General features: G+C 42.6%; 2 protein-coding genes across 16 annotated transcripts in view; both read right to left on the bottom strand.

Annotated features, from left to right (window-relative positions):
* LOC117485400 (protocadherin gamma-C5-like) overlaps window positions 1-12,456 on the bottom strand; it is a 243,915-nt gene that overhangs the window by 68,598 nt on the left and 162,861 nt on the right. For 2 of the 15 annotated variants that reach the window (XM_034133938.1, XM_034133946.1), the window contains exon 1: window positions 49-2,497. The exons of 11 other annotated variants lie outside the window; for them this stretch is intronic. In XM_034133938.1, the coding sequence (XP_033989829.1) occupies window positions 49-2,433 (2,385 nt within the window). In that variant the 5' untranslated portion in view covers window positions 2,434-2,497. Of the gene's footprint in view, window positions 1-48; window positions 2,498-6,557; window positions 9,060-12,456 lie in introns of those variants that run through there. 2 more of the 15 variants (XM_034133947.1, XM_034133952.1) reach the window with 2 other exon arrangements.
* LOC117485448 (protocadherin beta-16-like) lies at window positions 9,561-12,134 on the bottom strand. Its single transcript, XM_034134004.1, has 2 exons — window positions 9,676-12,134; window positions 9,561-9,592 (listed from the first exon to the last, which is right to left on the bottom strand). Exons 1-2 carry the CDS (start codon window positions 12,068-12,070, stop codon window positions 9,561-9,563), a joined length of 2,427 nt encoding a protein of 808 aa, XP_033989895.1. The 5' UTR covers window positions 12,071-12,134.

Here is a 12,456-nt window from a genome sequence, read left to right as displayed (position 1 = left end):
ACTTATATCCAAGTATGACTTTGATTATACGAATTGTTACTTTCTAACCTCTAGAGGAGAGTCAGGTTCATCCAGGATGCTCTTTTCACTCTGTATCCGCTGCATCGTCCCTGTAGAACTGGGGTCCATTATCAGCACGTTCTGACTACCTGCTCCGCCGAACTTACAGTCACTCTTTCTGGAGTCAGTCGTCCTGCACACCTCGTAGTTGTACACGTGTTGGAGAGTCCCTGTCCCCAAAGTGTCTGAGTAACGTGGAGGATAATATGGAATCACAGGGAGATTGGAGTGACACAGGAGGCGAGATTGTCTCCACCTGTAGATCTTTACTGATATAATAACCACTAAACACGTGATGAAGAGGAAGGACACTACAGCCAGAGCCAGCACTAAGTAAAAAGTCAGGTTGTCATTGTACTCCTTGTCCTGTGTAAAGTCAGTGAACTCAGACAGCACCTCCGGGAAGCTGTCTGCCACCACCACGTTAACAATGACTGTAGCTGAACGAGAGGGCTGCCCGTTGTCCTCCACTATAACAGTCAGTCTTTGTTTCACAGCATCTTTATCAGTCACCTGGCGGATAGTCCTTATTTCTCCATTCTGTGAGCCCACTTCAAACAGCGCCCTGTCTGTGGCTTTCTGCAGTTTATAGGAGAGCCAGGCATTCTGTCCAGAGTCCACATCAACAGCCACCACTTTAGTGACCAGATAGCCCACATCTGCTGAACGAGGCACCATCTCAGCCACCAGAGAGCCACCAGTCTGGACTGGGTACAGGACCTGAGGGGGGTTGTCGTTCTGGTCCCGGATCAGTATTTTCACAGTCACGTTGCTACTGAGTGGAGGAGAGCCTCCATCCTGAGCTTTGACTCGGAAGTGGAAGTCTTTGATCTGCTCGTAGTCAAAAGAGCGCACTGCATGGATGACTCCACTATCAGCACTAACGGACACATAAGAGGAGACTGACACTCCGTTAACAGAGGAGTCCTCCAGGATGTAAGAAACACGGGCATTCTGGTTCCAGTCAGCGTCTCTGGCTCTCACTGTGAATATAGAGAGGCCTGGTGTGTTGTTTTCTACAATGTAGGCCTCATATGAGCTGCTCTCAAAGACAGGAGCGTTATCATTCACATCAGAGATCTGTAAGGTGAGAGTGACGCTGCTGGAGAGGGAGGGCACTCCATCATCGGAGCAGGTCACTGTTATATTATACTGAGAAGATATCTCTCTGTCTAAAGCTACCTCTGTAAGTAAACTATAAAATCCATTCATTGTACTTTGTATTTTAAAAGGGATGTCGTCATTAATTTTACATTTGACCTCTCCATTCCTTTCAGAGTCAGGGTCATTCACGCTTAGCATAGCAATCACAGTATTCTCAGGGGAGTCTTCTAAAAAGGTGTCTGATTTAGATAGTATTTTTAACTGAGGACTGTTGTCATTGACATCAGTGATATCAATTAGGATCTTACTGGAGTCAGAGAGTCCTCCATTATCTATCGCCTCAATATCTATTTGAAAGAGTTTCGCTTTTTCATAATCTATTTCACCTATCAAGACGACATCACCTGTTTTTCCATTGATCTGAAATAGGTCAGATAGTCGACGCTTGCTATTTGAAATTGCATATGTTATTTCTCCATTAGAGCCTCCATCTTTGTCAGACGCACTAACAGTTATAACACTAGTTCCTCTCGGGGAATTCTCGGTTATTGTTGCCTTGTATATGGGCTTAGTGAAAACCGGCGCATTGTCATTTGCATCCAACACGTTGACAGTTATCTGCATTGTACCTGACATACGCGGCTGTCCGCCATCTAGTGCAGTTAATAACAGCGATATCTGATCCTGGTGCTCTCGATCTAGAGGCTTCTGTAAAACCATTTCTACCTTTTTACTTCCGTCCGCTTGATCCTCTATTTTCAAAGCAAAGTTGTTTGTTGGATTAAGCGAATAGTTTTGCAGATCATTTGTACCAATGTCAGCATCGATGGCTTTCTCCAGTACAAATTTAGACCCAATAACTACAGACTCACTGATTTCAAAACGCTTCTCGCTCGACGCAAAGCTGGGAGCATTATCGTTTATATCTGTGATTTCTATTGTAATGCGAAACAATTCCATCGGATTTTCTAAAATCATCTGTAAATGTAAAGCACAGGGCGTCGTTTCTCCGCACAGCGTTTCTCTGTCCATTCTCTCTTTGATAAGGAGGACACCCCTCTCTCTGTTCAACTCGAAATATTCTGCACTGTCTCCCGAATGAATACGAGCTCTTCCTGACTTGAGTCTTTTAAACTCTAAACCTAAATCCTGAGCTAAATTACAGACTAATGAACCTTTCTCCATTTCCTCAGGAATGGAGTAGCTGACCTGCCCAAAGACCGGGGCGAGAGAGAGGACCAACATGAACAACAGTACTTGCCGTCTCATTTTGTGTCGTTGTATTCCAATCTTGTTTAGAAAAAAAATGTAATCCGTACGGATACTGCTAGAATTCCCGACAATATATCAAAGCAAGTGATCAACTAAGCTAACAGCTTTCCATGTCCGTGAGCAGTTATTTATTGAAACGAAGACATGGCGCTTCGTGCCCGTTTTATTGTCTACCATGTCACAATTTAAGGGGGAGGTACAGTTGCCAGCCCTAGCTAAGACTGCCACACTCTGGCCAATAGCGGCCCTTTCTGTTCAATACACCAAACAGCAAGCGTTGGTAAAGGGGATGATAACGTAGATGAGTTTGAAAAAATAAAACACACGTGATTAAAAGTACAATTTACATTAGAATTACTAGTGTTAGAATTATTAAAAGGACACGTGTAGATCTAGCAGAATAAACGTATTTTGCTAATCTCATTAGAAAGTTGGCCAGTCTGTAATATAAGTGTTTAATTGCAGATTTAGCTAATTAAGTGTTAAGAAGAACCCCTACAATTAGTAGTAGTATCTTGTAATATTTTAATGAATACCATGAATAGCAACGCATAGAAGTAGCATGTAAACAAATAATTTATAGTGGCTGTAGTTCTCTGTCACCTGTACTAAAACCAATACGTAATAGACAAAAGCAATATACAGAAGTCACTAAATGATCGAACAGATTATGTTTAGATTATATAAATTGAAACGTTTTTTATAAGCTTGACAGTCCTCTAAATGACCCCCATACATAGATGAAAAAAATACTCACTATTGGAAACGCAATAAGGAAATTCACACGACAATAAACAGGAAAAAAGGCTAGGGTGCGATTAGTTCCCCTGTCCATGGTGCTGATTGCAAAATACTGATGCATTGCGCCTGACAACAAATGTTTCAGTGACATAGAACATGTGAAAATATTGTAACTAAAATAACCCTAAATTACCAACCTCTAGAGGAGAGTCTGGTTCATCCAGGATGCTCTTTTCACTCTGTATCCGCTGCATCGTCCCTGTAGAACTGGGGTCCATTATCAGCACGTTCTGACTACCAGCTCTGCCAAATTTACAGTCACTCTTTCTGGAGTCAGTCGTCCTGCACACCTCGTAATTGTACACGTGTTGGAGAGTCCCTGTCCCCAAAGTGTCTGAGTAACGTGGAGGATAATAAGGAATCACAGGGAGATTGGAGTGAAACATGATGCGAGACTGTCTCCACCTGTAGATCTTCACTGATATAATAACCACTAAACACGTGATGAAGAGGAAGGACACTACAGCCAGAGCCAGCACTAAGTAAAAAGTCAGGATTGTCATTGTACTCCTTGTCCTGTGTAAAGTCAGTGAACTCAGACAGCACTTCCGGGAAGCTGTCAGCCACCACCACGTTAACAATGACTGTAGCTGAACGAGAGGGCTGCCCGTTGTCCTCCACTATAACAGACAGTCTTTGTTTCACAGCATCTTTATCAGTCACCTGGCGGATAGTCCTTATTTCTCCATTCTGTAAGCCCACTTCAAACAGCGCCCTGTCTGTGGCTTTCTGCAGTTTATAGGAGAGCCAGGCATTCTGTCCAGAGTCCACATCAACAGCCACCACTTTAGTGACCAGATAGCCCACATCTGCTGAACGAGGCACCATCTCAGCCACCAGAGAGCCACCAGTCTGGACTGGGTACAGGACCTGAGGAGGGTTGTCGTTCTGGTCCTGGATCAGTATTTTCACAGTCACATTGCTACTCAGTGGAGGAGAGCCTCCATCCTGTGCTTTGACCCGGAAGTGGAAGTCTTTGATCTGCTCGTAGTCAAAAGAGCACACTGCATGGATGACTCCACTATCAGCACTAACGGACACATATGAGGAGACTGGCACTCCATTAACAGAGGAGTCCTCCAGGATGTAAGAAACACGGGCATTCTGGTTCCAGTCAGCATCTCTGGCTCTCACTGTGAATACAGAGATGCCTGGTGTGTTGTTTTCTACAATGTAGGCCTCATATGAGCTGCTCTCAAAAACAGGAGCATTATCATTCACATCAGAGATCTGTAAGCTGAGAGTGATGCTGCTGGAGAGGGAGGGCACTCCCTCATCAGAGCAGGTCACTGTTATATTATACTCAGAGGCTGTCTCCCTATCCAGATCACTATCTGTCATTAAACTATAGAAATTGTTTGATGTCAACATTATAGTCAGAGGGGTATTATCGTTGATAAAACAGCTAACTTTACCGTTTTCATTGGAATCTGGGTCTTGGACGTTCATCATCGCTACAACTGTGCTCGGTTTTGAGTTTTCTGATATCACGTTTGATTTTGACATTATATTAATTGTTGGTTTATTGTCGTTTATATCCACCACTTCAACTATGACTTTACACGAATCTGTAAGTCCACCATCATCACTTGCACGTATATTAATATGGTAATTCCGTGCATTTTCATAATCAATATTTCCAGTCAATCTAATTTCACCACTGTCTTCGTTTATCTGAAACAATGAATGTGCTTGATGTAAACTGTTTGCAATTGAATATCTTATTCTACCATTTGTCCCATGATCTGCATCTGACGCAGTAACCCCGGTGACAACTGTCCCTTCAGGAGCATTTTCAAAAACAGTGGCAGTGTAGGTGGACTGTGTAAAAATAGGAGCATTATCATTGACATCTAATACCGTTATAAAAATCCGAATTGTTCCTGACATTTGCGGGTCTCCTCCATCGAACGCAGTTAAAACTAAAGAGATTAATTCGTCCTTCTCTCTGTCGAGGGGCTTCTGCAAAATCATTTCCACTTTGTCTGTTCCATCAGCTTGACTTTCACGTTTTAGTACAAAATTATCGGTGGGTTTAAGTTCGTATTTCTGAAGACCATTTTTGCCAACATCAGGATCAATTGCTCTGTCTAATACAAACTTTGATCCAATTACAGCAGATTCGCTAATTTTAAAACTGACTTCATTTTTTTCAAAGGTGGGAGGATTATCATTTATGTCTGCAATTTCGACTGTGATACTGTAGAACTCCATGGGGTTCTCCAAAATTATCTGAAAATGCAAAGCACAAGGCGTAGTCTGTCTGCATATCGTCTCTCTGTCGACCCTGTCTTTGATAATAAGGACTCCTCGGTCTTTGTTCAACTCGATGTATCCCGCACTGTCTCCTGTAAAAACGCGAGCTTGACCGGATTTCAGTCGTTTTACATCTAATCCCAAATCCTGAGCAATAGCACCGACTAAAGAGCCACTCGGCATTTCCTCGGAGATGGAGTAGCTGACCTGGCCGAGCACTGAACTGAGATGAAAGACCAAAGAAAACAACAGTACTTGCAGTCTCATTATTCTGCCCGACATTTTCCTCGCAAAATGCAATAAAACGAGTTATGTTGCGCGATGCAAGGATATCTATGGTCCTTCACAGTTTTAAAAACAGAGTAAAATGGGTAAATCCATGTTCGTCTTCATCGGTAAAAAGAGCTTCTCCACTCGGTTAAATGTCCACCGACGTTGTAACCCTGTGTCTGTCCTTCTCTATGTGATATCATCGTAATGGGGAGGTTTCTTTACAAATATACCATGACAACTCAACACACTGGCCTACAGCGGCCCTAAGAGTACAGAGTGATGAACTACAGAATGTGCCCGGAAAAAATAAACTGTACTCGAGCACAAACCATTTCGATATGTACAAGGAGAGATAACCAAACAAATAGTTGATTAAAAAAATGCAATTCCATATAATGAAGGGCATACTTCATACATTGGTTAAAAAACCATGAAGTGGAAAGGAAATATCAATACAATATGTTCGCTTATGTACAAAGAGTTCCATTCAAATAGTTATAAATACCAAGTAACAAATTAAATAGTTAAATACTAATTCATTAAAAGTTATGGTTTGCATAATACGATAGATAGATGTAGATAAATAGAAAGATAGATAAATAGATAGATATTGGCAAGCACATTAAGGAAATTCACACAACAATACATAGAAAAAAAAGCCCAGGGCGCGACCAGTGCCACAGTCCATGGTTCTGATTGCAAAATACTGATGCATTGCGCCTGGTAACAAATGTTTCAGCCACATAAATCGTTTGAAAAGCTTACAACTGAAATAACCCCACATAACTAACCTCTAGAGGAGAGTCTGGTTCATCCAGGATGCTCTTTTCACTCTGTATCCGCTGCATCGTCCCTGTAGAACTGGGGTCCATTATCAGCACGTTCTGACTCCGGGCTGTGCCAAACTTACAGTCACTCTTTCTGGAGTCAGTCGTCCTGCACACCTCATAGTTGTACACGTGTTGGAGAGTCCCTGTCCCCAAAGTGTCTGAGTAACGTGGAGGATAATATGGAATCACAGGGAGATTGGAGTGACACATGATGCGAGACTGTCTCCACCTGTAGATCTTCACTGATATAATAACCACTAAACATGTGATGAAGAGGAAGGACACTACAGCCAGAGCCAGCACTAAGTAAAAAGTCAGGTTGTCATTGTACTCCTTGTCCTGTATAAAGTCAGTGAACTCAGACAGCACTTCCGGGAAGCTGTCCGCCACCACCACGTTAACAATGACTGTAGCTGAACGAGAGGGCTGCCCGTTGTCCTCCACTATAACAGTCAGTCTTTGTTTCACAGCATCTTTATCAGTCACCTGGCGGATAGTCCTTATTTCTCCATTCTGTAAGCCCACTTCAAACAGCGCCCTGTCTGTGGCTTTCTGCAGTTTATAGGAGAGCCAGGCATTCTGTCCAGAGTCCACATCAACAGCCACCACTTTAGTGACCAGATAGCCCACATCTGCTGAACGAGGCACCATCTCAGCCACCAGAGAGCCACCAGTCTGGACTGGGTACAGGACCTGAGGAGGGTTGTCGTTCTGGTCCCGGATCAGTATTTTCACAGTCACATTGCTACCGAGTGGAGGAGAGCCTCCATCCTGAGCTTTAACCCGGAAGTGGAAGTCTTTGATCTGCTCGTAGTCAAAAGAGCGCACTGCATGGATGACTCCACTATCAGCACTAACAGACACATAAGAGGAGACTTGCACTCCGTTAACAGAGGAGTCCTCCAGGATGTAAGAAACACGGGCATTCTGGTTCCAGTCAGCGTCTCTGGCTCTCACTGTGAATATAGAGAGGCCTGGTGTGTTGTTTTCTACAATGTAGGCCTCATATGAGCTGCTCTCAAAGACAGGAGCGTTATCATTCACATCAGAGATCTGTAAGGTGAGAGTGACGCTGCTGGAGAGGGAGGGCACTCCCTCATCAGAGCAGGTCACTGTTATATTATACTGAGAAGCTATCTCTCTGTCTAATGTGACCTCTGTAACTAAAGTGTAAAAGCCATTTAACGTAGATAGAATTTTGAAGGGAATGCTACCATCTATATTACACTCTACCTCTCCATTATTCTCTGAATCTGGATCATTTACACTTAACATAGCTATAACAGTGTTAGGAGGTGAGTCCTCTAATACGGTCTCTGATTTAGAAAGCATGGTAATGAAGGGATTATTATCATTTATATCAATAACATCTACAATAACTTTTGTGGAATCAGAGAGTCCTCCGCTGTCTACAACCTCAACATCCATTTCATATATTTTCGCCTTTTCATAATCAATGTTTCCGATTAGGACAATTTCTCCTGTTTTTGAATCCATTTTAAATAGTTCAGATAAAATGCGTTCACTAGTAGATATCAAATATGACACTTCTCCGTTTGAGTCGATGTCTTTATCTGAAGCACTAACAGTCGTTACGCTGGTGCCTTTGGGAGAATGTTCTTGTATTTTTGCTCTATACAGCGGCTTAGCAAATGTAGGTGCGTTGTCATTCGCATCTAGTACATTTACAAATATCTGCATTGTCCCTGACATCTGCGGATCTCCTCCATCTATAGCGGTTAACAAAAGTGAAATGTATTCCTGCTTTTCTCTATCTAGAGGCTTCTGTAAAACCATCTCGACCTTTTTACTTCCCCCTGCCTGAATTCCAGGTTTTAATACAAAATTATCAGAAGGAGTAAGTGAGTATCGCTGTAAGCCATTCATCCCGATATCGGAATCAATTGCTTTTTCCAAAATGAATTTCGATCCTATTACAGCAGACTCGCTAATTTCAAATCGTTTTTCTGCATTTGTAAAACTGGGGGTATTATCATTTATGTCGGTGATCTCCACTGTTACACGAAACATTTCCATTGGATTTTCCAGAATTAACTGGAAATGTAAAGCACAAGGCGTCGTCTCTCCGCACAAAGCCTCTCTGTCTATTCTCTCCTGAATGAGAAGGACTCCCCTTTCTTTCTTCAGCCCGATGTATTCTACGCTGCCTCCTGTATGGACACGAGCTTTTCCTGATTTCAGCCTTTGAAGATCTAAACCTAAATCCTGGGCTATGTTACCAACAACAGAGCCTTTCGACATTTCTTCGGGGATGGAATAACTGACCTGCCCGATCACGTAGCTGAGGCATAGCAGCGAGAGAAACAACAGTACTTGCCGTCTCATTGTTCTGCCTGGAATCGTTTCCTGCACCGTTAAAACAAATACATCCCAATTCAGTAAATGCCAAAGTAGAAATCAAGAAAAACCGTCCACACTCCAACTTTAGTAGGAAAAACAAAGCATCCAGAGATGTAAATCCTCTCAGGGCTCCCTATAAGCGCAGACTGTGTGCTCCGTCTTTCTCCGGTTATGACTCCCGTGTAATATACACGAATGGGCAGGACAGACAGAAAATATAACATCTAATTCGCAACACGCTTGCCAATAGCGACCCTCTGAGTTGAAAATACAAATTACAACAAGTGATATGAAACAACACCAGTGTAATGCAGAGTTACACTGATCTGATGATCAAGAGAATGTAAAATCTGAAAATAACCTGGCCATTTACTTGGCATAATGATATTTTCCAATATATATTGTTTGGTAATAATGTCCTGAAGTGATATTGGCACATATCTGAACGAGAAATTATCAAATTAGTGTGTTTGAAGAATAGTCTTCAGGAATAGGAGGTATGAAGCAAGACGAAACAAAAAAGCAGCACATAGGTACTCTATTGTGGTCAGCGTTAAGTCTCACTGTCCATGGTGCTGAGTACAAATGTAATAACTGAACCTCTCAGGCTTTAATGAACTTTCTCTTTTGAGATGCTACTGAGAGCAACCAAGCAAATGCAAGGCATGCAATAAAATGATTGTGCAGTTTTTAAAAGGGGAATTATTATGATAGGTACAGTTTCTAACCTCTAGAGGAGAGTCTGGTTCATCCAGGATGCTCTTTTCACTCTGTATCCGCTGCATCGTCCCTGTAGAACTGGGGTCCATTATCAGCACGTTCTGACTACCGGCTCTTCCAAACTTACAGTCACTTTTTCTGGAGTCAGTCGTCCTGCACACCTCGTAGTTGTACACGTGTTGGAGAGTCCCTGTCCCCAAAGTGTCTGAGTAACGTGGAGGATAATAAGGAATCACAGGGAGATTGGAGTGACACATGATGCGAGACTGTCTCCACCTGTAGATCTTCACTGATATAATAACCACTAAACAGGTGATGAAGAGGAAGGACACTACAGCCAGAGCCAGCACTAAGTAAAAAGTCAGGTTGTCATTGTACTCCTTGTCCTGTGTAAAGTCAGTGAACTCAGACAGCACTTCCGGGAAGCTGTCAGCCACCACCACGTTAACAATGACTGTAGCTGAACGAGAGGGCTGCCCGTTGTCCTCCACTATAACAGTCAGTCTTTGTTTCACAGCATCTTTATCAGTCACCTGGCGGATAGTCTTTATTTCTCCATTCTGTAAGCCCACTTCAAACAGCGCCCTGTCTGTGGCTTTCTGCAGTTTATAGGAGAGCCAGGCATTCTGTCCAGAGTCCACATCAACAGCCACCACTTTAGTGACCAAGTAGCCCACATCTGCTGATCGAGGCACCATCTCAGCCACCAGAGAGCCACCAGTCTGGACTGGGTACAGGACCTGAGGAGGATTGTCGTTCTGGTCCTGGATCAGTATTTTCACAGTCACATTGCTACACAGAGGAGGAGAACCTCCATCCTGCACTTTGACCCGGAAGTGGAAGTCTTTGATCTGCTCGTAGTCAAAAGAGCGCACTGCATGGATGACTCCACTATCAGCACTAATGGACACATATGAGGAGACTGGCACTCCGTTAACAGAGGAGTCCTCCAGGATGTAAGAAACACGGGCATTCTGGTTCCAGTCAGCGTCTCTGGCTCTCACTGTGAATATAGAGAGGCCTGGTGTGTTGTTTTCTACAATGTAGGCCTCATATGAGCTGCTCTCAAAGACAGGCGCGTTATCATTCACATCAGAGATCTGTAAGGTGAGAGTGACGCTGCTGGAGAGGGAGGGCACTCCCTCATCTGAGCAGGTCACTGTTATATTATACTGAGAAGCTATCTCTCTGTCTAATGCGACCTCTGAAACTAAAGTATAAAATCCATTTAATGTAGATTGTATTTTGAAGGGAATGTTACCATCTATATTACACTCTACCTCTCCATTATTCTCTGAATCTGGATCATTTACAATTAACATAGCTATAACAGTGTTAGGAGGTGAGTCCTCTAACACAGTCTCGGATTTGGAAAGCACGTTAATGTAAGGACTATTATCATTTATATCAATAACATCTACAACAACTTTAGTGGAATCAGAGAGTCCTCCGCTGTCTACAACTTCAATATCCATTTGATACATCTTCGCCTTTTCATAATCTAAGTCACCGATAAGGATAATTTCACCGGTTTTTATATTTATCTTAAAAAGTTCAGATAAAACACGTTTGCTGGTGGATATAAGATATGATATTTCTCCATTCACACCAATGTCTTTATCTGAAGCACTTACAGTCGTTACGCTGGTGCCTTTGGGAGAATGTTCTTGTATTTTTGCTCTATACAGAGGTTTAGCGAATGTAGGTGCGTTGTCATTTGCATCTAATACATTTACAAATATCTGCATTGTCCCTGACATCTGCGGCTCTCCTCCATCTATAGCAGTTAACAAAAGTGAAATGTATTCCTGCTTTTCTCTATCTAGAGGCTTCTGTAGAACTATCTCGACTTTCTTACTACCGTCTGCTTGATTTTGTAGTTTTAATATGAAGTTATCGGTAGGAGTAAGTGAGTATCGCTGTAAGCCATTTATCCCGATATCAGAATCAATTGCTTTTTCCAAAATGAATTTCGATCCTATAACAGCAGACTCGCTAATTTCAAATCGTTTTTCTGCATTTGTAAAACTGGGGGTATTATCATTTATGTCGGTGATCTCCACTGTTACACGAAACATTTCCATTGGATTTTCCAGAATTAACTGGAAATGTAAAGCACAAGGCGTCGTCTCTCCGCACAAAGCCTCTCTGTCTATTCTCTCCTGAATGAGAAGGACTCCCTTTTCTTTATTCAGCCCGATGTATTCTACGCTGCCTCCTGTATTGACACGGGCTTTACCTGATTTCAGCTTTTTAAGATCTAAACCTAAATCCTGGGCTATGTTACCAACAACAGAGCCTTTCGACATTTCTTCGGGGATGGAATAACTGACCTGCCCGATCACGTAGCTGAGGCATAGCAGCGAGAGAAACAACAGTACTTGCCGTCTCATTGTTCTGCCTGGAATCGTTTCCTGCACCGTTAAAACAAATACATCCCGATTCAGTCAATGCCAAAGTAGAAATCAAGAAAAACCGTCCACACTCCAACTTTAGTAGGAAAAACAAAGCATCCAGAGATGTAAATCCTCTCAGGGCTCCCTATAAGCGCAGACTGTGTGCTCCGTCTTTCTCCGGTTATGACTCCCGTGCAATATACACGAATGGGCAGGACAGACAGAAAAATATAAGCTCTAATTCACAACACGCTTGCCAATAGCGACCCTCTGAGTTGAAAATACAAATTACAACAAGTGATATGAAACAAATGCAGTTACACTGATGATCAAGAGAATGTAAAATCTGAAAATAACCTGGCCATTTACTTGGCATAATGATA

Source organism: Trematomus bernacchii, unplaced genomic scaffold (assembly GCF_902827165.1).
Source record: "Trematomus bernacchii unplaced genomic scaffold, fTreBer1.1, whole genome shotgun sequence".
Lineage (NCBI taxonomy): Eukaryota > Metazoa > Chordata > Actinopteri > Perciformes > Nototheniidae > Trematomus > Trematomus bernacchii.
This window is presented reverse-complemented; position numbering and strand designations above follow the sequence as displayed.